Consider the following 27,424-nt stretch of genomic DNA (forward strand, 5'->3'; position numbering starts at 1 on the left):
AGTGTGTTAAAAATTCAAATATCAGTTTGTTTTGTCCCTTTTTAGATTGAAAAAAATCGAGAAACTGAGGTATAAAAATGCTTAAAATTAACTAGATTGCACCTTTTAAGTGTAAATTTTAAGTTGAACGTTTGTTGAGAAAGTATATCCTTGGACCACCCAATAATTTTCTGCCTTCAAGAGTTCATTTCCTCCTTTTAAGACCTTTTATGAACTTATATATACTTTTCTAATATAAGTGCAGCAACGTTAAGTAAACCACCAGCTAAAGTTACAAGGCTCACGTCAGAGGTGGTTCTTGAGTTACATTTTGAAGCTGTTGGCCAACATCGGCTAGTTTTCTGGTTGCAACATTTGATTAGTAAGTTAAAGCTGGTTGGGTGAGGGGGGCGGAAGGGATTTGAAGGCTGACGTTTGTTTCAATACTCACCAAACCTCCTCTCTTTCTCGCTCTGGAAAGTACCACTGTCTTCCTGCAGATGGCGGCCGGGGGCAGAAGGATCACTGGGAGCAGTCGGGCGGCGCTCGCAGCTCGGAAAACAGCGGCGGACGGAGAGCGCCACCGCCCCCTGCCGGCGGGGAGGAACCGCGGCGGACGGAGAGCGCCAGCGCCCCTTGCCGGCGTGGAGGAGCCGCGGCGAGCGCCAGCGCCCCCTGCCGGCGTGGAGGAGCCGCGGCGAGCGCCAGCGCCCCCTGCCGGTGGGGAGGAGCCGCGGCGGGCGGAGTGCGCGGCGGATGGAGAGCGCCAGCGCCCCCTGCCGGTGGGGAGGAGCCGTGGCGGACGCAGAGCGCGGCGGATGGAGCGCCAGCGCCCCCTGCCGGTGGGGAGGAGCCGCGACGGGCGGAGAGCGCCAGCGCCCCCTGCCGGTGGGGAGGAGCTGCGGCGGATGGAGAGCGCCAGCGCCCCCTGCCGGTGGGGAGGAGCTGCGGCGGATGGAGAGCGCCAGCGCCCCCTGCCGACGGGGAGGAGTCGGTGGTCCTCCGGAGCCGGCCCAGTGCGAGCTGGGAAGACACGCCCAAGATGGCGGCAGGGTTGAAAAGTTGCGCACGGTGGCGTGGGTTTTGAGCGGTGGGTCTGTCAGGCGAAGAGCAGCTGGGACCGAGCCAGGGAGGGAGAAGGGAAGCGTGAGAGCGCCCCCAGCCTGCGCACCGTGACACCCGTGTGTTGAGGCAGTTGCCCGATGTTGTTGCAGTAATGTCATTGTGGGCGGGAGTCGGGGGGTTTGTCGCCGTGGTTACCCTGATCGCCAGGAGCTGCCGCTGGTTCTTCAGCTAGAAATGGAGGATGATGCGAAGAAAGGTAAAAAGGTGAGAGTTGAGCGCGGCCCAAATTGTTGTAATTAAACGGCGGCGAGCTGTAGCTGACACCCCCTCCTTTGGGCCGGCTGACGGCGCTCGGTGGGTAACTTGCACCGACCGTGGAGCCGGGGTGGCGAGAGTTACATCGCCGTGGGAAAAGAAGAGAACGCAGGATAGTTTTGCAAAGACCAAGAAAAAAATATAACCCAGCTTTTCGAAATTTGTAATTTGACCAAAACTACGTTTCCACTTTGGGGAGGGTTTGTAATATTGGTAATTTGGAGTTGAGGCAGGCAATGTACTTAAAATATAAGAAACTTAGACCCTTTTTGTGCTTCGGTTTAAAAAAAAAAGTACTTCAGATGCAGTTGGTTAAACTTAATGTGATGTTCAGTGAAGGGCGTTTCTGTTGCTGTTTGGGTTGGGCTGTTTTCAATGGTGACTTTTTTTTAACGTCCGCTGGGGAGCTGCAGGCGTCGGCTCTTCAGTGGGTGATGGTTTCAGTGAGGCCGAGACTGACTGAACAAGGGTCTGTACCCGAAGTGTGATCGTGTGTTTCCAGCACATTCTGCTTCATTTTCAGTTCCGCGGTATATTGCTTTTTACTCGGTTTATTAACGTGTAAATGTGGCGTGCAAGAACAACAGGGTGCTTTACGCGAAAATGTTATGTGGCAAGCGGTTTTTTGTTTCATCTAATTGATAACGGTGGCGTTTCTCATATTAAAATGAGTACAGTTCTACAGCTTCATATGTGAAACTTTTATCCCTTTTGCAGTGCAGTTTGATTAGGCAGGTATCAAATTCAGTGACTCAGTTTACAATCTTTGATATTTCTTTTTTTCTTTGAACTGATATTTCCTGGGACTTGTGTCATGCTACAGCGTAGTTCGGTAGACAAAGTTTTCTCTGCATTTTTGCGAATTTTTAGAATCTTATACAGTACGGAAATGGGCCTTTTGGTCGAACAAATCTGCTGCTGTCTGTCTTCACACGAGCCAGCTTTAAACTGCTCTCACTCCAAAACCTTTAATATTCCTCGTTCTTGAGCAGCTATCTAATTCCCGTTCAAAATAATTTATGGATTCTGAATCAGCTGTGCTTTGTGACACAATCTCCCATTCTAGCCACCCTCTATATGTATAAACTTCTGCTAATCCCCCCCCTCTTTAATTTTTGTAATTTAACTTGTACCTTGTTTCTGCCTTGCTGGTCAGTGGAAAATAGGCTCGAGCCTATCACAATCCTTCATAATGTTGAAGACTTCTATCAGGTGACATGGTAAAAAATGCTCTAACTTCTCAAGTCTTCATAACTCTGATTCCCTCATCTCTGTTCAAACATTAATGAATCTACACTGCACTTTTTCAACTGCTTTTATATCCTTCCTATAATTGGGTGCCCAAAACTGCATGCAGTATCCCACCTGTGGCCTAATTGAAGTCTTGTATAGGTTCAGTACTTGCTTTTGTGTTTTTATGCCCACTAGATGCAAAACCAAGGATTCTATGGCCTGTAATTTGTGGTCAGCGGTGAAGCAAAGACACCCAAAGAAAGTTGCCCACCGAGATCTCGCAATTTCTGTGGCGAGACGTTTGGCTTTTTTGACATTCAATTGATTTCAGTGCTCTGCCATGGGCATTCCTGGTGCAATGACATCAACAAGCTGTCGAAGCAGCCAATCACATTGCAGAATTCTCAGACGGGAAACCGGGAAATGAGAGGCTGCTTTTATCTGGACTTTTTAAAAATGTTAGAGCAAAATAAAGACTGGGACTCTTGTGGGGACTAGGTAGAAGCTGAAATATTACAAACAAACTTTAAAAAAAAAAAGAACCTGAAGATTTTTAAAAATTGTAATTTTTATCATGGAGAAATTTGAACTCATAAAAATTAGTTTTTTGGGCTCAGAACATTTGTTTACCAGTCAATAAGCTGTTAAATCCAGTTACACCTATTCCAAGAAGGCTTAATATTTAATGAGTTATTTAAGTGATATTTCTGCAGAAAAGCCCAAGTTTCCGTCCGTTTTGCTGATTGCCGGCTCTGGCGGCGGGGGCACCGTGTCGGAGCAGTGAATTGCTGACCGCAACTTCAGAATTTCCACGTTTAAATGCGCACGCGTTACATCCTGAAGTTGCGGCCTGTTTCAGAGGGGTAATAACGGCGAATGCTGGTAGTTCGTAGTCATGACCCACTGCAAATTTAGGGCCTATATGTCTTTTCAATTTGCATTACTATCTTTATTAATCTACATCTGCACACCAAGGTCCTTCTGCTCTAATATTTCACTGAAAATGTTACCATTTAAAATATTTTTATTTTCTATTTTCTGAAAGATTACTTCATAGTTTTCTACATTGCAATTAGGAGGTGAAAAGGCAGAAACTAAATTTTGATGCTGGATTGAATTATTTACCGTATCTTAATTCTGTGCAGTTAATTTAAAACTTGCAATTATCACAACGAATCAGTAGTTATAGAAAAAAAATTAGTACGTTCCACTCGCCTATTGATCTGCAAATTAGATACACAGGACGCATTCAGTGGTATTTTTAAAAACACCACTATGTATGGATGGTGTGCAAATTTTTTTTAATGCTTTTTATTCCTACATTTATAAACAATTTAAATATAGAAGCCATACCCCCAGTAAGTAGTCCTAAACATTTTATTATGGGGGAGGGCTTAAAGTCACGCAGTGGTCGTAGCCATTATTTTTGACCTTGCTGCCACAGCTCGGTGCTCAATAAAATTGAGTTCTAGGGTTCCTTTTGGAATCTCGCCAAGTGGTTTTGGACTTTTTTTTGTAGTTTTTTTTATGGTGCACAAGATCTCCGTTACATAGATATTCAGTTCTTGCTGTAAATTTAAGTATTTTGGAACTGCATTTCTTTGAGTTAAGTTGTAATTTGATGGGTTGCTTAATTATGTAACAAACCTTAGGCCCTGCTTAATTAAGTGCCTTTGAAGGTTGTTTTGGGGGTGATTGGGATAGGAAAGGACCACTGACTTATGGAATTGTGCTTTATACTCATGGCTGATGTTTCAGTGAGAATTGTAATAGTACCAGGTATGTAATAGCGGTGGGCTTAAAGAACCTATGTACAAAAGTAGATCTTCCAGGAGTTCTAGAAAGCAACACGTTGAATTGAGGATTGTGTCGTGTGACACTTTTCCATTCCAGACATGTATTTTTGTGATCCATACAGAATTACAAATGAAAAAAGGAAGAGTTGTACTTCAATCGCCTTATTGAGCAATGATGGCTGGAGCTGGCCTTAAAAAGCACTGCCATGGTGATTCTGAAAAAGGATCAAAAGAAACAGATCACTGTGGAATAAATGTATTTTTAAACATATTGCAAAACCACTGAACCAGCCTGTATCTGTACTAGGAGCTGAAACACTTAAGTATCTCACCACCCTATACTTTTTGACCTGTAGACAGAATTGGTGCATTTTCAGACTTTGGAACTCCATTTCCTGCAACAGGTTTACTTGCTGAACTTGAATCAAGCACTGAAAAATTAATTTACAGGCCACTTATTTGTCCTTTTTCTGTCAATTTTCTCCCCATTTCCAAAATGTTGTACTTATGTTCATTAATAACTAGACATTCTTATTATGAACACAGCTAGCTTCTAGCTAGTCATTTATTCCGTACACGTTCTCTAGGTACAGTATCTGTAGAGATGCAGCATGTGTGCTCCTGTGTGCAGGCTGCCATCTTGACTGTTGCCTTGTGGGTAGCCTAGCCTCATGGGTAATGTAGTCTTAATATATATATACAGCTGGGTAGTGTAGTCTTATACATACAGCTATGTACAGCTCTACGGCTCCACCTAGTGTCCACTATAGAATGACGTTATTGATCATTACAGTACTGACTTTCTTGCTGAGTGTGGTTTCATGGGTGCCTTAAGGATGTCAGTGAATCTGGCAAGGCTGCATTTATTACCAACCCTAGTTTCCCTGTAGCTTCAAGGTGGGGTTCCTTGAACTACTACATACCATGTGATGGTGCTAGGAAATTCCAGGCTCTTGAAGTTGACCGTGATGGGTTGGCGATCTATGTCCATGTCGGGATGTGTGACTTGGAGGTGGTGTTGCTCTTGTCCTTCTCTGAAGTAGAGGCCATTGCATTTGCTGTCAAAATAAGCTTGGCAAGTTGCTGTGCATCCTGTAAATAGTACTGCAGTCACAATGCATCAGTAATGGAGTGATGGATATGGATAGTGAGTTATCAGTAAGAATGCCAATCAAACAGACTGCTTTGTTCTTGATGGTGTGGAGCTTCTAGTTTTGCAACTGTACCAATCTAGGTGGGTGAGTATGCCTTCACTCTCTTGACTTGAGCCTTATTGATGGTGGGGAGGTATTTAGGGGTCAGTAGATGAGCCACTTGTCAAATCTAACATCTTCCCTGCTCTTATTGCTGGGCCAGTTAAGCATCTGGTCATTGAGGACCTCTGGGATGTTGGTGGGGGGCTCTGTTGATAAGGTGGTGGTTGGGCCTTTCCTTGGTGCAGGTAGTTATTTCCTGGTACTCTAGCACAAATGTTACCTGCCATTTGTTAGCCCAAGCTTGTTGGTCAGCACAGGCTGCTTCATTATTGGAGGAATTGAGAATCGAGCTGATCGCTGTAGAATCATCTGCAAATAGCTCCACTCCTTTATGACTGAGGGAAGGTCATTGATCCTCTTAGCAGTGATGTCTTGAGCCATGGTTGGCCTCTGACAAACATGGCCATATTCCTGTATGTCTGAGATGACTCCAGCCACTGGAGGGTTTTCCCAATACCCTTCATTTTGTTAGGGCTCCTTGCAACCATACTTGGTCAGTGCCTTGATGTAGAAGCCAGCTGATTGTGCCTCTTTCTGGCCCTCCAGTAGCGTGCCCAAGTGGTATTTTTCGGGTGTGAGCTTAGATAGTGAGCATCAGCAGAAGATTTGACTGGGTCAGCATAGCAGAGTCCAATCCAGTCCTCCTCTGATGTCCACATGGAAGCACTTCCAGCAGGTATCATTAGACAGTGATCAGGAATGGGAGCCCTGATATATTTATCTTTCCTAACCCAGGATACTGAGACCAATTGTAGCAGCCCTACTGCCACTCACTACTTTTGAAGTGTAGTCCCTATGTAATTGAATGTGGTAGTTATTTTGTGCACAGCAAAGACCCATAAATAGCAATGGGATGAAGGCCAGTTTTCACTTTTGGTAATAACAGAAAATGCTGGAAAAACTCAGCAGGCCAGGCAACATCTGTGGAGAGAAATTAGAGTCAACGTTTCGGGTCAAAACCCTTTATTTCGGATTTCCAGCATCTGCAGTATTTTGCTATTCACTTTTGGTATGGTGGTTTGAGTGTTGGCAAGACACTGGGGGACCTTTTTCTTGAATATTGTTATAGGGTGCATAAAGCCCATGTTTATAGGGTGCTTAAAGCCCATGTTAACAGGCAAATGGGGTTTCTGTTTAACTTCCCATCTCTGGGTTTCTGTTTAACTTCCCATCTCCAGGCATCTGTGACAGTGCTGCACTCCTTCAATACTGCACTGAAGTGTCAGCCCAGAGTGCTTGCTCAAGTCCTAGACTGCAACCTAATCCTATATCGTTTCAATTAATGGAACAATACTACCATTTGAGCCAAATTTGTGCTTTTAGTGCAGAAGCTTTTTGATAGTTTATTGTGCAGAAGTGGAAAACTGAACACCTTTTCCCCCCACCTTGTGTAATGGTGAGACATTTTAGATTGGTTATTTGAGTAATAGTGGCAAGCTGGATTATTGGCTGAATTGACAATGATGGGGAATCTAAATTGTCACAAAATAAGGTGCATCAGTCGTACCTTTTTTCTGCCGTGTTTTTTTTTCTCTGCTTGGGCCTTGTATATCTTCTGGATGAGAAGGGAGATGGCTTACAGCTATCTGTTTGTCGATGCCCCTGTGTGCCAGCTGCTTCAAGATGCAGGGGGAGCCAAGATTGATTCCCATGGGAAAGCAGTTGAATTGCATTCTGCTTCCCTTAAAGCGTAGCTGAGTTGAGCGATCTGTGCTATGGGAAATTGGACCTGTGTCTACCTCTGCTGTCCAAGCTTCTTGCCATGTGGTTTTTATGATCTGCAGACTTGGGGCTGTGACTTGTGACCGTGCAGTTTTCCAAAATTATTTCAACTGAAATTTAGAAAAGCTGGCAAATTTTTCTTGGGCTACTGAATGACTACCTTCAGTCTGACAGCATCTCTGGACTAGTATGCTACGAAAAGTGTAAATCATTTGTGGGTCATTCTTTTTCTTGTAGCACCCTATTCCTTGAGCACTTTCCATGGTGGAAAGCATTTTATCCTTTTTATGCTGAATTAATGTAGGAAAAAATTCAGTGTGAAACCTGTAGAGCAGCCATTGACAATCAAATCTCAAGTCAATTGATACAACTTGAAGACCCATTTTGCTTTGTTACTGTCGCAAGAAGCCAGCTCAATGTTTATAGTCAGTACAAGTAGACTATCCTTTATCCGAACTTCCGAAAACCTCTATAAAAACCGAAAGTTTTTTCGTTCAGCGTAAGTCGTGCGCACGACATGACCAGAGTGGCGCACGACTTACGCTGAGCAGGGCAGAGGGTCACAGAGTTCACTCCTGGGTAGGAGATTGCCGGGCAGTGTGAAGGAGGTACCAGGAGAGTGAACCCAACAATACAGCGGCCGGTGCGATAGCTGCAGCAGCCCGTCCGATATTCTTTCCTCACCCGACCCGGACCGCGGCCTGTCCGATATTCTTTTCTCTTTCCCCCCCCCACCCCACCCGACCTGATTTGCGGGCCAGCTTAGTAGGAGTCAACCGATATCCGGCTTTCCAGAAAAGCAGGAAGGGGAATGAGACACAAGAGGTAGCCTGAACTTTTAAAATTTATATTAAATACAAATTTCCCAGTCTTATAATACCTTCTGAAATCTGAAAACCGAAACTCAGCTGGTCCCAAGGCTTTCGGATAAGGGATAGTGTACCTGTAACTCATTGCCATCTACTCCAGAAGATTCAGTTTTTGATTTTGACAAATACAATATTTTGAATTAAATATTAAGAAATTTATTACTTGCATAATTTGAATTCAAAGAGTAGGTAGTACTGACATTTGAGGCACCCAACTAAAGATGGTGAATGTTTTTCTATAACCAATAATACCTTGGTCTGTTTCCACCTTAATGCATGCACTCTGAAGCAGCAGCTTGGCTGTAGAAAGCACCCCTACTATTTTGGTTACGTAAAATGCCATAATGTGATGTGTTTCTACAGTTGCAATCTTTCTTCACTTTGCCTGTCTATGCAGTAATGTGCTGAAATTGGGCAGGTTTGGTTCTGTTCTGCACTGTGCTGGTGGCCAAACCATACCTGCCAGTATAATGGTGCTGGCATAGGAGACTGAATGGGAACTCTGCACGATGCCAATCTTGCTTTGTAAAAATGTCTGGTAATTGCTATGGATCTGCAGTCATGAGTTGTAAGATTTCTCAGTTCTTTGAAGAATTAGTGAATAAGGGTTTTAAGATACAGGAAATGTACAGCAAGTCAATTAACATCTGCAATGATAGGTAAATATTTTGGGTCTTGCCATTCCTTAGAATGGATTGTTTCTCCTATTCCCCAATGTCTAGCATTTTGTCCAGGTGTAGGTGTTGTAATTCTTTGTTTAGGATTTGTACATGAAATTACTGTAAATAACACAACTGATGGTTGTTAACTAAGCATTTTACATTTCCCATTCTCCTGTTTGATTCAGCATTCTTCTGATGTGTATCCACCTAACTGCACATCCAGTGCCTGCTTCTGAGATGACTACTTCTATGACCCAAATCTTCCTCAAATGAGTTGAAGTTTCTCTGACTTAAAAAATGACTAGTTTAGGACAGTGTACAAAAAGATTCTGTTGAAATTACCTGATTGGATTATTTTTGGATTAGTAAATTCATTTGAAGTGCACAACATTACCTAGAGTCAGAAAGTGGTAGTCTTGTTGGGGAAAGGGGGGCAAAAATATAGCCAGCTTGTCTTGGGCCTAGATTTTGCTGTCAAAATAATGATGAGGCTAATGGTACTCACCATTGAGCGCAAGTGGTACAGCAACTTCAGGCAAGGGGGCAGATTCGCGGTTAAATGCCAGTACACGCAAGTTGCTGTCCGAGTTGCGCAGCTCTGTTGTTGGAGTTGCAAATACAGCATTTTGCTGTTTGCCTTGCCATTGAAATGCATTGAATGGCGTGAAGTGGCTGCATTTGCGCAGTAGATACAAACTAAACTCGGCACAAAGTTAAGTCTTGTCACAAGCACAAGTACCCTTTTAGTGACGTGAAACTGTTAATTACTGCCAATCCACCTCTCTAACACCTAATTAAGTGTGAAGTCTCATTCCTTCAGGTATTTGAGATTTTAAAAATGTCAAATTAAAAAAATATTTTACTTTTCCTGTCTCCTTTCTCAATCCAATTTCCACCCTTCCCTCACCTTCACATGGTCCATCTCTGACTCTTCCCTTCCCTTCCTCGACTTCTCCGTCTCCATCTCTGGGGATAGGTTATCGACCAATATTTACTACAAGCCCACTGACTCCCACAGCTACCTGGACTACACTTCCTCCCACCCCGCTTCCTGTAAGTACTCTATTCCATTCTCCCAGTTTCTCCGCCTCCGCCGTATCTGCTCCGACGATGCCACCTTCCACACCAGTGCTTCAGACATGTCTTCCTTTTTCCGCAACCGAGGATTCCCCTCTACTGTGGTTGACACGGCCCGCGACCGTGTCAGTTCTATCTCCCGCACCTCTGCCCTCACCCCTGCCCCTCCCTCCCGGAACCACGATAGGGTTCCCCTTGTCCTCGCCTTTCACCCCACCAGCCTCCACATTCAACGGATCATCCTCCGGCATTTCCGCTACCTCCAAAGTGATCCCACCACCAAACGTATCTTCCCCTCCCCTCCCCTTTCAGCATTCCGCAGGGACCGCTCTCTCCGAGACACCCTAGTCCACTCCTCTATCACCCCAAACAGCCCTTCCCCTTCGCCTGGCACCTTCCCGTGCAAGCGGAGGAGATGTAACGCCTGCCCCTATACCTCCCCACTGTCCAGGGCCCCAAACACCCCTTCCAGGTGAAACAGCGATTTACTTGTACTTCTCGCAATCTAGTATACTGTATTCGCTGCTCACGATGCGGTCTCCTCTACATTGGGGAGACCAAACGCAGATTGGGTGACCGCTTTGCGGAACACCTCCGTTCAGTCCGTAAGGGTGACCCCGAGCTTCCGGTCGCCTGTCATTTCAATTCACCGCTCCATTCCCACTCGGACCTCACCGTCCTTGGCCTCTTGTACTGTTCCACGGAAGCTCAACGTAAACTCGAGGAACAGCACCTCATCTTCCGATTAGGCACTCTGCAGCCTTCCGGTCTCAATATTGAGTTCAACAATTTCAGATCATAACCTCGGCCCCTATTTCATTTTCACTTACATTTTTCCACTCCTTTCCTTTCCCCCCCCCCCCCCCCCTTTCCTTTTGTTTCTCTCTCACACCTGGCAGCTATCTTTTACCCTGCCAGTACACTTTACACCTAATCACAGCCTATTACCATCTCGTCTAGCTTCTAATCTCTTTTACTTCTTTTGGTTCTTTTATTCTTTTGTCCGATCGCAGCCCTGCCTTCGATCTAGTTCCTTTTCTCTCCAGTTTTGAAGAAGGGTCAAACCCGAAACGTCAACTCAAATTTCTCTCCACGGATGTTGCCTGACTTGCTGAGTTTTTCCAGCATTTTCTGTTGTTATTTCTTCCTTTCCCTCTGTTATTTCTCTTTCTGCACCTGATTGAACATTGAATTCACCCACTCTAACTTACACTTCCTTCCCAGTCCTTGCGTGGTTTATATTTCAGTCCTTTTAATCTGATTTGGTTAAGGAGATTCACAGTTGCTTTCCTTGTTCATTCAGGTCCCAGTTGTCCTGTTTCCCTCGCTGAGCTGTTATCAGCTCTCTTTCAGCAGCTTGCCGCGAAAATTTTTTTAAAAACCTAAACTTTGAAGTCCAACTATGCTGTTCCTTAATCATTGTTGGGGTCAAAATCCTGGAAAACACTGCATGGCAGGATTGTGTAATCAATTATACCACATGGACTCCAGAGGTACAAGAAGGTCCCCTAGTACCACCATCTTAAGGGCAATGAGGGATGGGCAATAAATGCCAGCCTTGCCAGTGATGCCCACATCCTAATTTTTTTTAAACAATACCATTGGCCCAGAATTTCCATTTAATCAATGGGACTAAGTGGCAACAAATCCCCTGGACCTGATGACCTGCATCCTAGGGTTTTAAGAAGTAGCTACAGAGATAGTGGATGCACTGGTATTAATCTTCCAGAATTCCCTAGATTCTAGAACAGTCCCCCAAGGATTGGAAGGTAGCAAACATAACCCCGCTATTTAAGAAAGATGAGAAACAGGGCGCTACAGGCCAGTTAGCCAGTAGTAGGCAAAATGATGGTACATGGTAACGGGGCATTTAGAATATCATCTGATTAGGCAGAGTCAACATGGTTTTATGAAAGGGAAATCTTGTTTGACCAATCTTAGTTTTTTGAAGATGTAACTAGTAGGATGGATACGGGGGAAACCAGTGGATGTAGTGTATTTGGATTTTCAAAAAGCATTCAGTAAGGTGCCACATGAGGTTATCGCAAAATTAGAACTCGTAGTATTGGGGGTATTAGCATGGATTGAGGATTGCGAAATGGACAGAACAGATTAGGAATAAACAAGACTTTAAGTTGGCAGGCTGTAACTAGCAGGGTACTGCAAGGATCAGTGCTTGGGCCTCAGCTATTTACAATCTATATAATGTCTTGGATGAAGGGACTGAGTGTAACGTATCCAAGTTTGCTGATGGTGCGAAAGTAAGCTGTGAGGAAGAGGTTGCAGAGAGATCTAGACAAGTTGACTGAGTGGGCAAGAACATGGCAAATGGAATACAATGTGGGGAAGTGTGAAGTTATCCACTTTGGTACGAAAAACAAAGCTGAATATTTTTTGAATGGGGAGACTTGGAAATGTTTGCATTCAGAGGGACCTGGATGTCCTTGTACATGTATCACAGTTAACATGTAGGCATAGCAAGCAATTAGGAAAGCAAATGGTATGTTAGCTTTTGTTACAAAGGGATTAAAGAAGTTTTAGTACAATTATATAGGGCATTGGTGAGGCCGCACCTGGAGTACTATGTACATTTCTGGTCTCCTAACCTAAGGAAAGACATACTTGCCTTTGAGGGAGTGCAGCAAAGGTTCACCTAGACTGGTTCCGGGGATGAGGGGATTGCCCTATGAGGAGAGATTGAGTAGACTAGGCCTATACTCCTTTAGAAGAATGAGGTGTGATCTAATTGAAGCTTATAAAATTCTTAAGGGGCTTGACTGGATTAATGCTAGGAAAATGTTTTCCCCTGGCTGGGGAATCTAGAACACGGGGGCACAGTCTCAGAATAAGGGGTTGGCCATTTAGGACTGAGATGAGAGAAATTTCTTCACCCAGGGTTGTGAATCTTTGGAATTCTCTACCCCAGAGAGCCGTGGATGCTCTGTCATTGAGTATGTTCAAGGACAGAGGTCGATAAATTTTGGGGAATTAAGGGGATAGTGTGGAAAGATGGAGTTGAGTTAGAAGATCAGCTATGATCTTGTTGAATGGCAGAACAGACACGAAGGGCCAAATGGCCTACTCCAGCTCCTATTTCTTATGTTCTTTACCACAGAAATGTAGAAGTTTGCAGCACTGAAGGAGGCCCTTCTGCCCATGTCTGTACCAGCTCTTTGGAGCAATCCAAAACACCAATCTCACTGCCCTGATCTCTTCCACCACCCTGCATTTTCCTCTACTTGTCCCTTTATCAATGCAAGCGTCTGCCTCAACTACTCTGGTAAAGCATTCTATGCTCCAGCGACTTCACATAATTAAATGTCTCTTAACCCCTCTCCTTGCTGTGCTAATTTTAAACTGATCAGCCCTGGGAGTCGATGACAATCGGGGGACATAGTGAAAATCCTTCATTATTTTGAAAATCTTCGACTATGTGTGTGTATGTATGTATGTTTGGTTTATTTTCTTGGTGTCCTATTTAATGGACTAAACCATATAAAATGCTGAATATTTTTTCTCTGCTCCTTGCCCCTCCATTTATATTAGTAAAATTCCTGCCTAATTTCTTAGAGTTTATCCTGCTCCTATAGAACTACAATATCTAAAGTGAAAACTACAATGCCCATGATGCATCGCGCATACTAATGCAGTGCATAGTTGGGATTTCCCAGGCTCTCAAATTGCCAGCTCCAGCTCACCTCCTGGAGGGAATGGCAGGTGTTTCTGGCATTAACTAATTTTATAGGTATACTTAGTGATTTTTATGTAACTTTTTTGAGATTTTTAACTGATGCAATAAAGTATTTTACAGCCTTTCCTCCTGTGATTAATTTGCTATCATTTCTTAATGCAAGTACTTTATTATTTTTTTATATTTTAAAATAAAAACCTTGTACTTTTTTTTTTTTTTTTTCAAATTTCAAACGGCAAGGGATCAGTTAAATACTGTTCAGAATCCCCACCCATCCAGGCACCCGCTCAGCTAGTCAGTAATGACTCCTTTTTCTCTGGGAGAGCCTGTGTAGCTGGCTCTCTGTAGAACAGAAAGAACTGAATCAGAATGATTGTGAATTTTTTTAATCTGTATTGTTTGGGAGCCCTGAGGCAGTGGTGTATGCTGCAGAAACTCTGGCAATTCTAATTCCTTTAACTTTGATTCAGAAGCTCAATGCAAAAACGGTGGGGGAAATGAAACGATGAGAATGCAGCACTCCTCAGTCCTGTACTGAATTGTCAGCTCCGATTGTGAGCTCGAGACCTGGAGCTGAGCTTGAACCCACAGCTTTCAGACTCCAGGGTGAGTGAAATCGAGCCAAGTCAACAGTTTTGTAAAGAAGTGGGCACTAAAGGCATTATTTTGATGTGGGAGGAACTAAGTGCCCCAGGGATCAGTGTTGGGACCCTTTTATAACTTGGATTCAGAAGCACAATGCAAACTGTTAAAATTTGCAGCCCACATTAAACTAGGAGAGGCACTTAAATCTGAGGAAGCAGCCTGGGTACCACAAAACAAGTTAGACAATATACATGAGGCAATAAAGCACATGAAATTTAATATGAACTAATGTGAAGTACACTGTGACTTAAGTACTCTGTATGGTGTTGAAATGGCTAAAGTGAAGTTGAGAGATTTAGGGGTTTTAGTAGACTGGATGCTCAACATGTTGAATCGCTAATCAAAATGTTTATTGATGAGAAAATGCAGGGTAATCTCACATCCTGGACCTGCATATTGCTAGTAACAAGATGCATTGCTAACATTACAAGATCAGGTGTGAAATTAGCTCTATAATATGGGCTTAATGTGGCACTTTTTCAGCCATACATCCAAACAGATGTGAATTTTATTTTAAGAAAGAATGTAGAGGAAAGTAACTTTTGAGGCTGATGAAATTGAGACTAGTGCAGATTTCTAAATTTCCTGTAGATGCCATGATAAAATTTTGGATTTGACTCCATAAATTTCTTTTTTAAAATTAAAGAATTTGTGGAATGCAATGTTCCTTGACCAAGTGCAGCAGGTGCTAAGGCAAGATCTTTCAAGAGGAATAACTGACTGACTTCTGTTGTAATAGGTTGGAAAATTTTAGAGCTGGTTCACAGATAAATGGGGAAGGAAGTAAGAAATAGGGAATGGGATGATGGATATGTGTGCACAAGGATTCTTACTCCAGCCCCACCTAATGGGGGAAACATTTTTTCTTCAAGTACAGGAAACTTTCTTTTATCCGACGTGGTGCCGGTTCATCAAAAATTCCGGATAACCGAAAGATACGGAGCTGAGAGCTCCATATAAAGCAACAAACCCTGTTGCTTAGCAACAAGTTCAGAACAATGGCCACAAGTTGCAAGTGTCTCTGTAGCTTAGCAACAGCTGCAGCCACACCCTTGCACAGCAACACATGGAGCAAGGCAAGTAATAAAAGTTACCTGAACCTACTCCTGAATTTTGCCGGTTAACCGGCATTTCCAGTTATTTAGGGGCCGGTTAATCGAAAGTTTCCTGTAGTTGGGTTTGTTGAAGTTATTGATACTCAAGCCCAGAAGAGCCTGGATAGCTAAACTGGTAAGAGCACATGGTTTTGTGTTTTATTTTAGCCATCCAATACTTCATCCACATCACTTGTTTTATAATTAGCTAGCTTAGCATCAGAATAGAACTACATTTCTCAAGTTTTAACTTGAGCTAGGTTGTTGGGAGTGGCAGGTTGGGCACAGTACTTGGAGCATTCATTGAAATAAGCAGAAACATTGTGGAACAGGAAGTTGCCATACTGTCGAAGCCTTGAAGTGAAAAATGCTTCTGTGTATGGACTCACTTGCATTGCAATTGGGGATGTTAGGTAGAAGCCAGAGCTCCTGGAGCTCCTGGTTAAGCCAGTGGGTGTGGAAAGTGTGTACCATTCACACTTCCAAACCCTGCTCCCCACCTTCCAAAACTCCTGGGGAAACAAAGCACTCCTTCAACCCCCCCCCCCCCCCCCCAAACAGTCACTTACAATTGCACTTTCAAGCTGCCAACTGCCGAGCCTTGTAGTTCAGGCCTTGCAAAGCCTCCGGCTCCCGTACTCACTAAAAGTACACCTTTCACATCGGAGACTTGAGCCGCTCTGCCAAACAGCCATGAGTAGACTTTCAGTACAACATATAATCGATTTGATCAATCATTTCATTCCTTTAGTAATGGAAGATTTTACTATTTTACACTACATTTTGTGTATTTAAGATAGTATCTGAATTTGTTTATAAATTATTGGGAGGGTAGAAGTGGGAGTGATAAACACAGAGTTGGCCTGTTCCAAATTTACCAATTTGACAATTTGCTCTCACCAGTGACTGTTAATGGGGTTATTAATTTTTGCACTATTATTCACGTGCTTTAATATCTCTCAATTAGCATAGCGGAGGCATAACTAAATGGACCTGGGTATATTGGACATTGCTTTCACTGTTTTAATTTAAGCCCTTTTTTTTCCCCCATACCACGAACAATTTAAGTTTTATTGTCCTGCCTGGAGGAGGGTTGTAAAGCTTTGTTTGCCAGTCCCAGTAATAAATAGCACTTGGAAGAAATGTGTATATTAGTGCATTACTTGTGCCCATTCTCGAGTGAAAGTCTGCAAACTCTACAGGCTTTAGCCATAAACCATCAATCTGCCTTTTCACATCCCAGAAGCAACGGCATTAGTGATTAACAATTTGTTTTAGGATGTGGGTGACTCTGGCAAGGCCATATTTATTGCTTTGGAGGTGATGGTCCCATGATATTTCTGCTCTTGACCTCCTCCAGAATAGAGGTCATGAGGCTGGAAAGTGCTTTTGAAGTAGTTGCTCCAGTGCATCCTCTCGATAGTGCATACTACAGCAGTGCACCAGTAGTGGAGGTGGTGGATATGGAGTTTAGTTGCAGGGTTACTGATCGATCAATCAACTGTTCTTTCATATATGGAACTGAAATTGTCAGACGTTTGGCAGCGCTGTCAAATTACCCATTGCTTCTGGGCAGAAATCTACTCTGTCTCAGAAAAAGTGTCTCCTTTTTCACTTTTTTTGTTACTTCCGACTGACTTGATGGGGCTGGAACTTGCATATCGTGAGGCTTTTCACCATCTCTATTCTTGCCACCAGCCATAGAGATGCCTGGCTGCCCTTGGTCCACAAGGTAACAGTAAGCAATGTTTTTCAAAAGGACACACAACTTCATACTTGGGTCAATTGAATGTGTCTGTGGTGATGGAGCTAATTGTTGCAGGAGGTATCCTAAGGCTCACCTTTCATCTGAGTGGGATAGGCTGGATGTCTGACATGAGCACTCCAGCTCTTTGCACATAACTCCTTTTGAATAGCAACACATTAGAAAGAATAACTCCCTCCACTATAGTCAGCAAGGATCAACGTACATATATTATTGATGGTCAACCTTTTTATTCAGTGATCAGTGCCATTGCCCATTACAAATGCTGTCAGGTGACAGCCAAGTGGCCAGGTCCTAGATGCATGCCTCTAAACTGCTTATGTAATATTTCATGCCATGCTTGTGGGTTACTAATATAAATTGGGGGTCGCAGTCTCCGAATAAGGGGTCGGCCATTTAGCACTGAGATGAGGAGAAATTTGTTCAATATATTCACAACCCTTTGTGAATTCTCTACCCTAGAGAGTTGTAGCTGCTCAGTCGTTGAGTATATTCAAGGCAGAGATCGATTTTAACCGATTTGAACCGAGTTAAGCCAAGATCAACCAACAATTATTTACAATGTTTTTGTACCCTTTTTATTATTTGAGCTTTAGCAATATTCAAAACCTTTTCCCACTGAATTTACCTGGGTTTTGTCAATTTCTCTTTTTTCGCCTCCCTTTTTAACACTGTTTACTGCCAATTTAAAAACCTACTTTGGGCATGGAATATAAAATATCCCCAAAGAAGGGTGACTACTGTGTTGCAGATGTTTTGGTTCTGGACAATCTACCTATCCAGGTAATACAAAGTGTTAGTTGTTCACCTACCTGGGCTAACAATCCAAATATAGCATTCATTGTTATTAATTGATGTGCTCAACTGCACTTGATGCATATTCTGGTACTGACATATTTTATTCATCCTTCACTTAAATTTCAACAGTACAGAGGACCATATATTAGTACATGATTTTGTGATGTTCTGCTGACTGAGTTATGAAACACTTTGCCCTTCCGTGACAAAATGGCATGCATTGGGTAACTGCTTATTGGGCAGGAATGCTGTCCTTTTAGATCCTATTGCATTATTTATGAGCTTTTATTGATTACAGTTCTAATCTACAAGTACATAGTTTGAATGTAAGAGCCCATCTTAATGGATAGAGAAGTGATCCATTTTCTTTGGGGAATATGTAACATATTTAATATATTGGTGCATTTAAAATGCACTGGAGATTTGTTGAGCAGAGAAGCTGTGCTATCTCCTTGGAGGTGGGAGGACAAATCCAGGGAGAGGCCTGTCTTGTCTCCTGGTGACTGGGTTTCGGGGCCATTGAGGGTGGTTTTGGTACTGCTGTACACTTGCCATCATGATGGGGGCATCAGGCAGTAGATAAAGAAAAGGAAATGAAGTGCTAAATAAATGGGGGAATCTTGGCCAAATACCCCAATCATTTTTTAAATTCACCTTGCAGCCTATACTCACCCCTTTTTGTAGGAACAAATATTAGACTTTAGGAAAACGGTGTGTTGACCTCACCCAGGCATGTCCATAAGTGATTTGATGTTTGTTTCTTCCCTTTAGGTTGTGAAAATCTGGTTAACTTGAATAGATGCTGGCTGTTGTTTATGACCATCAAAATGGATAATAAAAGCTCCGCACAAATGTCTCCTGTTTTCAGCTCCTTACTGTCACATTTCCTATTAGCTGGGGAGAGAGTATCGTAAACCTTTCAGTAGTGCACTGATCTAGAATGAAACTCGACAAAAACGGAAGGCTGGAGAAACACTGGTCAAACAGCATCTGGAAAACAGACAAGTTCATGTTTTAGATGTGGACCCTTTGTCAGAACTGGAAGATATTGCAGATGAGCAACATTTTAAAAAGGAACAGAACGTGGGGGGGGGGGGGGGGGGTGTGAGGTGATGCATGCACCAGCATACAGCTGTAAAGTGCTTAAGTGGAAAACGAGATGGTTTAGTGTCTGAAGTGAGGTGTGACAATAGGCACAATGAGGGATATAAGACATTTGTCAGACAGACCATGTGTTGGAATAGCTTTGGGGGGGGGGGGGGGGGTTTAATAGCCCCAAAAAACTGGCAGTGAAGCAGGCTCAAGGAAAAAAGTCAACACCAGAGGTTGAAGAAAAAATGTGAGCTATAGTTTTTAAGATCTACATTATTGAAGTAAATGTTAAAGGCCAAGGGCTGCAAAGTGCTATTAAGATAAGGTGCTGTTCCTCAAGCTTTTGTTGAGCTTCATTAGAATAGTTTGAAAGCCAAAGAAAGGCCTGAGCGGGATGGGAAGCTAAAGTGGTAAGCGACAGGTAACTAAACATCGCACTTGTGGAGAGAGCAAAAGTGTTTAGCAGAGCGGTCACCTAATCTGATCTGTGTTCGGTCTGCCCAATGTAGAGGAGAGTGCACTGTGGGCAGCAAATGCAGCACGGGGTTAAATATTTGGGAACATGCGTTTTATATTTTTTTCTTGTGGATGTGTATGAGGGTCTGATGGAGGAAAATCAAATTGAAGAACCAGTCAGTGCAAATGAGGAAAATTGTGATCAAGATTGTTCTCATTCCATACATGCATGGTCTGCTTGTATTGTGATGACTCCCCATCAGACTTTGGTGTAGCCATGCTTCCTCTCTCCACCCTTGATTACACAGTTGTCGGTTTATCTGCATCCTCTCTTGGCCAGACTTCATGAAAGATTCACGACCCTAGTTCTGAATGCGATCTGATCAATCTACAGTTACATGTTCTGATGCCTTGCAGTGCTTGCTGTGTTCTGTTCTGGTCTACTTTCAATTCTTGTGCAACTATCTTTATTTGCTATTGCTGATAAATTTGGTCCACTGGAAGTTACTGGAATCATCTGTCACAATCTTTGGAACATTTTCTTCCAGTCTTTGAGCTCTGCAACAGCCTTTTTTGCTGGGGGGGGGGGGGGTGGAGAAATGACAGTTCCTCTAAAGACCAATCCAATTCTGAATATATGAAGTCTAGCTTTTTGTGTAAATCTGAGGACCCAGTGTCAGCAACCACATATCCTTGTTTTCTCCCTTTTTTTTCCTCTCTCTCTCTCTCTCTCAACACCAGCATCTTCCCTGAAACTCTACAGCAAACTGAGTCAACCGTTTGTTATATTGACATGTACGTCCATACCCCTCTGAACAATCCTTAACTACAATAACAAAATAAACCTCAAGCTCTAGCTTCTCATAGATACTTCTCAATGCTCTGATATACCAATAGTCAATAAGAGCCAGCACACAGTCTGGGACTTGCTCACTCCCAGGTCTGACTGGAAATCTACCTTTCACAGGAGGGAAATAAGAGCTGTTCAAAATATAAACTTGCTTCAACTGCCAAGCCAAATGTAATTTTGCTCCCTCCCATGCCAACTTGCTGTGAGATTGTCGAATATTAATCACAGACTCGCCCACAGAACTCCAATTACATCATCCTTTTTGTTTCCGAGTTCATGACAGCTGTATGGCACCGCACACATTGCGAGTGTTTATTAAAACAAATAACTCTTGGCTCCATCTTGTGTTTTGATGCATTTAGATAATTACCTGGATAACATGTATACACTTTTAATTGTGTAAATGTTTTATAATAGGCTTTGGCTAAGATGGACGGCCGTTCATTTTAAAAACTTTTTTTAAATGAGAACTTGTGAACGGAAAATAAATTGGATAGGTCTTGCACGTTCCAAAATCTCAACCACAGCAATTTTAGTTTCCCTCGGCGGTGTGGCTTTTTAATAGTTTAAATCACCCTGAGTAATAAATTGCACAGATGCCAAACATTAACCCTATACTGTACTATTTAAACTTTTTTTTAAATTAAGCAATTCTTGCAGTCTTCCTTGGTTTTTCTCTCTCTACCTATCCTAGCCGTCCTACTTGTGTTGTAACTTTAAAATCATTTTGTAACCATTCAAAATACCATGCATGAATGGTTTTTCCCATTTTTAAAAGCCAGTGAGTTGGCTGCGCAGGAGCTCCAAAGCACTGCGTGGCCCCCAGCTTAAAGGGTACATTGCTATTGGTACAACTCAGGAAAGATTATTTGGGCTGGAGCACCTTTCTCTAGAAAAGAGGAGACTGAGGTGTGACCTGATCAGAGGTCTTTTAAAATTATGAAGGGGTTCAATAGGGTAGATGTAGAGAAGACGTTAACATGAGTCCAAAATTAGGGGCCATAAATATAACTTAGTAATAAATTCAATAAGAATTCTGGAGAAACTTCTTTACCTAGAGTGGTGCGAATGTGGAACTCACTACTACGTGTGTGGTTGAGGCAGTTGGCATAGATGCATTTAAGGGGAAGCTAGATAAGTACATGAGGGAGAAAGGAATAGAAGGCTATTTTGATCAGGCGAGATGAAGTAAGGTGGGACGAGGCTCATGTGAAGCATAAGCATCTGTCTAGACCTCTTGGGACGAATAGCCTAACTTTTTTTGGAGGTGGAATCGATGCGGGTGGGGGGGGGGGGGGTTAAAGCTATAGCTATGTTCAAGCTTTATTTCTGCCAGCTTTCAACAGTCATTGTTCAAAAATTGCACTAATTGTCACTTAAGAACTTCTGTTGACCAGGTGTGCCTCAAGATTGTTTACTTCTGCAAATGCCCACTAAGCACTAAAATGTTTGGTTGGGTAAGAGTTTTTCAGGAACTATTACTGACTATGTGGGTCTGCCACTATTTAAGGGAACAACTTCTTGGGCAACAGACAATTTGAGCTGAAGAATTTCTTGCTTTGCACATAGCTTTTTTTGGGCCAACTAATCACATTCCTCTTGTATTCCTCTTATTTCCCAAGAGGATGGAAGGGTTCTGTCCTGTACTGGACCTAAGGGTCTCAATTAATTTTGCAAGGAGACTTTAAAATATCGCTTGAATTATGTCATGTTGATTAGTTGGGCATGTGGCTGACCTCTGTCAAGAGATACAAGTGCCATTTTGCTCTTAATCTTCAGCATAAAGAAGATCCTGATTTTATGTGACAAGTTCTGTATAGCATACAAGTGAATGTGCTTTTGTAACCTGCCTTATTTCACATTGTACTTGGATAGTCTTGAGACTATAATTGAGGTTTTTGCCTAAAATTGAGTTTCTTTCAAAATACAATAGCTACTTTTTTTTCTAATCCATTGCCACATTTTTCCCTGGAGAGGAAATATTTTGTTTGTAGAGCTTGTGCTGTAGAACCAAGGTTGCTTGTCAGTCTGGGCTGGGCTAAGGAAAATATCCAGCATGAGACCTTGTTGCACAATGTAAGACTAATGGAGACTATGGTGCTCACAAGGTCACTGTTTTAAAGGGATGGTGTTATGTAATTTCCCACTGTTGTCTGGATGATCTATTCATTTGTATTTGGAGGAGATATTCCAAGAGGAATCTGTTCCACAAGTAGGCCTGCCTTGCTAATGATTCCCACATCCTGAGAATTTTTAAAAAATTTATATTTTACAACCTTTTTCAGTTAAAAATTTCAGAAGTTATGGGAAGATTTTCCTGGGTCTGTGCCCGTGATAAATCCATGTAGTGAGACAAGGACTCGAAGAGGCGATATCGTAGAATTAGCACGAGTACTTTATTAACAAACAGAGTAACAAACATCATGCCTGCATCCTGGCATTTCACCTTTGACCTTAACAGGAAGCAAACCTCTGACCTTAGCAGCAGCCTTGGCTACAGCACCACCTGGTGAATAACCTTAATCATAACATCCCAGATTACTATATCCCTCCTCCCTTAAGATTTCAGTATGAATTTCTTAAACAACCATTCCTGAAGGTCAATAAGGAGTCTCCATTCATCATGTTCCATACTTGACGAATCTAACAGTTCAGTATCAATCTCTCTGGTGGCTTGCGAGGCCTTTGTGAACGTCTTAACAGTAAAGTCCCTGCTTGTTTGTGGTGAAGCCACCAGCTGCTCCTGAGCAGTGCTCAGAGTATCTGACTCTGCAACGATGGTTTCCTCTTGACTAATCGGTTCCTGTGGAATTGGCTGTCCCTGGTGGTGGCACCACAGATGCACTTGGATAACTGGGGGCAACCCTGTCTTCAGTCATTGCATCTGGAACCTTCATTTCAATTTCCCCTTGTCTGGGAAGTATCTGATCTACATGTCTGCGTACTACCCTACCATCTCCCAACATGACCTTGTATGATACGGGACCGGTCATTGAGTCTATGAAGCCAGGAATCCACTTGGGTCCATAACTGAAATTCCTGGCAAGGACCGCATCTCCTTCTCCAAAACTTCGGCTCTTTGTTCTTTTGTCATGGTTCTCTTTTTGTTTGTTTTGTCTGTTTTCCATTTTCCTTTTTAGGTATGGGTGGACAAGGTCAAGAGTGGAGCGTAGTCTACGACCTAATAACATCTCAGCAGGAGTGAGTCCTGTGGTGGATTGAGGTGTTATTCTGTAGCTGAACAGAACCCGTGACGCTGGCTGCTAAACTTCCTTCTGCACTTTTTTTCATCATCTCTTTAAATGTTTGTACGGCTCTCTCCGCAAGTCCATTTGAGGACGGATGATATGGAGCCGAGGTCACCTGCACTATGCCATTTTTTCTCGAACTCTTTTGTCTCTGTACTCACAAAACAAGTGGCATTGTCACTCGCCACGATCTCCGGTAGCCCTTGATTCCTGAAGCTCCGACGCAGGCAGTCTATAGTAGTGGTGGAAGCAGAATTTACAGGATAAACATCCATCCATTTGGAATGTGCATCAATGATTATGAGGAACATCTTCCCCATGAATGGACCCGCATAATCTAAGTGCAATCTTCTCCATGGTTTATCCGGCCACTCCCAGGGGTGGAGAGGAGCTGCTGCTGGTGCCTTCCGGTGTTCCTGACAAGTGCTGCATGTCTTGATTAGATTTTCTATCTCCTCATCTAGCTTTGGCCACCACAAGTAACTCCTAGCCAAGGCTTTCATACGCGAGACCCCAGGATGACGCTGATGTAGTTGCTCTAGGATAGACTGTCGTGCTGGCTGTGGAATAATCACTCGTGCTCCCCACAACACGCAACCATCCTGCACACTCAGCTCTGTTTTCCTGACCGTGTAGGGTGTGAAGTCAGCCCCTTCTGGATGCTGTGGCCACCCCCTCACCACATATTCTCGAACACTAGATAGTACTGGATCTTTACCTGTCCATGTTCTTACTTGCTCTGCAGTCACAAGTGCTGTGTCAGTGTCCTCCAACATCAAAACTCTGTCCTCTGGAGCTGCACAGATAGGTGTGCCTAGCAGTGGAAGATGGCTCAAGGCATCTGCATTCCCATGGTACTTGTCCGCCTTGTAGACTATGACATACTCATATGCCCTCAACGTCACGGTCCACCTCTGGATCCGGGGTGACACCATCTGTGGAACTGCTTTCATTTCATTGAAAAGAGAGAGAAGAGGTTTATGATCGGTGCATATGGTGAACTTCCTGCCATATATGTACTTGTGGAACCTCTGTAACCCAAACATTACTGCTAACCCCTCTAACTGGGAATAGCTTTTTTCTGCGGGTGTTAGAGTTCGGGACATAAACCCTATTGGTCTTTCAGTTCCATCTTCCATGCAGTGTGAAAGAACTGCCCCACCCCGTAAAGTGAAGTGTCACGAGAGAATGATGTCTTTCTCTGCATTGTAGTGAACCAGCACATCCTCTGCATTGTAGTGAACCAGCACATCCGACGACAGCATCAGTTTCTTGGACTGTTCAAATGAAACCCCCTGCTCCTCTCCCCACTGCCATTGTGTCTCCTTGCGCAGTAGAGTTTGTGAAGAGGTGCTAACACAGTTGACAAGTTTGGTAAAAACCTGTTATAATAGTTCAGCAGTCCCAGGTAAGCTTTTAACTCTGCCACATTTTGTAGGAGCAGGGGCGTCCTGCAGTGCTTGTACCTTCTCCTTGAGTGGATGGAGCCCGGTGGCGTCCACTCTGTGTCCCAGGAACACTGCCTCATTCCCCAGGAAAGTGCACTTACTCCTCTTGAGCCGGAACCCTGCCCTCTCCAATCTCTGTAGTACCTCTCCGAGTGCTCAGATGCTCCTGGTTGGTTCTTCCCGTCACCAGAATGTCATCCAGATAGATGGAAACGTGGAATCCCTTGCAGTACACCTTCGATTGTCCTCTGGAAGATAGCTAGACTGGATGAGACACCAAACGGTAAGCGGTTATATGTAAACAAGCCCTTGTGTGCATTTATGGTGACGTACGTACTTTGATTCGTCATCCAGTGTAATCTGCAAATAGGCATGACTCATATCCAACTTTGTGAATTTCTTTCCTCCAGCCAGGTTTGCAAAGAGATTCTCTGTTTTGGGAATAGGATACTGCTCTAGTTTGGACACCCGATTGACTGTCAATTTATAGTCTCCACAGAGTCTTACCGAATTGTCCGGTTTTAAAACGGGTACTATGGGAGCTGCCCATTCCGAACATTTCACTGGCTCCAGTATGTTTTCTCTCAATAGACGGTCAAGCTCCGCCTCTACCTTTTGGCTTCATGGCATAAGGCACAGGTCGTTGTTTAAAAAACCTTGGCGGTGCCTCTTTGTCTACATAAATCTTAGCTGGGGGGCCATTAAATGTGCCAAGTTCCTCCTTGAACACATTCTCACGTTCACTCAACACTTCTTGCAAAGTCAACTGTTTGCCCGCATCTATTTGATGTACTGCTCCCCAGCCTAATTTAAGTTTTTATCCAGCCCCGACCTAACAGGTTTGGTCCAGTACCCGATACTATAACTACAGGTAGCTGATCCACTGTGTCCCTGTGTTGCACAGTTACCTTAGCTGTACCTAATGTCACTACTCGTTCACCTGTATATGTTTTAAGATGCAGGGAGCAAGGCTTTAACTCTGGAACTTTTGCACGGTTCCACAATTTTGAGTACTCTGCCTTGTTCATTATGGTCACGCCGCACCCTGTATCCACGTCAAAGTTCACCTTCGAGTCATTTACTGTCAGTTGCAATGTGATAGGAGCCATTTTTGGGATGTTCTCTAACATGCTATACATTATGAACATGTCCTCCTCTTCCTCAGCTTCCCCGCTGATGTGGTGTGCTCCATGTTTTTTCACTTCTCTCCCTTGGTTTTGCTGTCCTCCCCCTTTTGGTTTGGATTCCTCCACAGGTGATTTTGCCCTGCAAGCTTGTTTTGTGTGTCCTTGTTTCCCACACTTGTAGCACTTTTCCTCCAGAAACCGGCATTCACTCGCCAGGTGATCGCCCTTGCATCTATAACATGCCTTCACATGCTCACGTTGTGGTTTCTGACACATGTTCAACTTGTGCACAACAACCTGACCTGCAACTTGCGTAGCATTAGCCCTGTCTGAACCCTGTATTTCTTTTACATCTCTGTTCGCTGTGTCTCTGGCTTGAGCAAGTTCCAATGCTTGTTCATAAGTCCAGTCTCGGATAATCTACGCTGCATTCGGTCGTCCATTATTCCGCAAACTAGCCTATCTCTCAGCATTTCCTTCAGGTTGTTCCCATAATTGCAATCTTGTGCCAATTTACGCAACACCGCGACATAGTCCATTACACTCTCTTTTCTGTTCTTTGAACTAAACTTGAACCGCTGTACAATCTCACTAGGCTTAGGGTTGAAATGTTCTTTGAGCAAGGCCACTAATTCAACAAATGATTTGTCTCCAGGCTTTTCAGGACTGAGCAGATTCCTCATCAAACTGTAGGTGTGGCTTCCCACTGAACTAAGCAGAATGGCTTTCCTTTTTCCAGCATTTATTTCATTTGCTGCGAAAAAATAACCCAACACTTCACAGTATTCCTCCCAAGTTTGTGCTTGAATATCGAAAGCGGAGACCGTTCCTACCGTGGCAGCCATGCTTACATCCAATTTGCAGCTAACTTTAGCTCGTGAGTTTGTTCTTTAAAAGTCCCGGCAGACTTCTTTTTCGTGCAGGGTCCTTTTTACCTCGTCGCCAAATGTGATAAATCCATGTAGTGAGACAAGGACTCGAAGAGGCGATATCATAGAATTAGCACGAGTACTTTATTAACAAACATCATGCCTGCATCCTGGCATTTCACCTTTGCTGACCTTGACGGGAAGCAAACCTCTGACCTTAGCAGCAGCCTTGGCTACAGCACCACCTGGTGGATAACCTTAATCATAACATCCCAGATTACTATATCGCCCAAGCGTACTGGATTGTTTTGGCACAGTGGAAATTTGAGAATCTGGTGGGTCGGAGCACATGCCTATAAAGATCCAC

At 43.4% G+C, this 27,424-nt stretch overlaps 1 protein-coding gene across 4 annotated transcripts in view; it reads left to right on the top strand.

Moving 5' to 3' along the window:
* Positions 1–1,006: 1,006 nt before the first annotated feature.
* Positions 1,007–27,424, top strand: part of ccm2 (CCM2 scaffold protein) — a 95,398-nt gene continuing 68,980 nt past the window's right edge. For 2 of the 4 annotated variants that reach the window (XM_085997020.1, XM_085997022.1), the window contains exon 1: positions 1,007–1,308. In XM_085997020.1, coding sequence (XP_085853146.1) covers positions 1,279–1,308 — 30 coding nt within the window. In that variant the 5' untranslated portion in view covers positions 1,007–1,278. The remainder of the gene's footprint in view (positions 1,309–27,424) is intronic. The other 2 variants (XM_085997021.1, XM_085997023.1) reach the window with 1 other exon arrangement.

The sequence above is a fragment of the Somniosus microcephalus genome, chromosome 9, assembly GCF_052327205.1.
Source record: "Somniosus microcephalus isolate GS21.2 chromosome 9, FLI_Smic_1.0, whole genome shotgun sequence".
NCBI classification, from domain to species: Eukaryota; Metazoa; Chordata; class Chondrichthyes; order Squaliformes; family Somniosidae; genus Somniosus; species Somniosus microcephalus.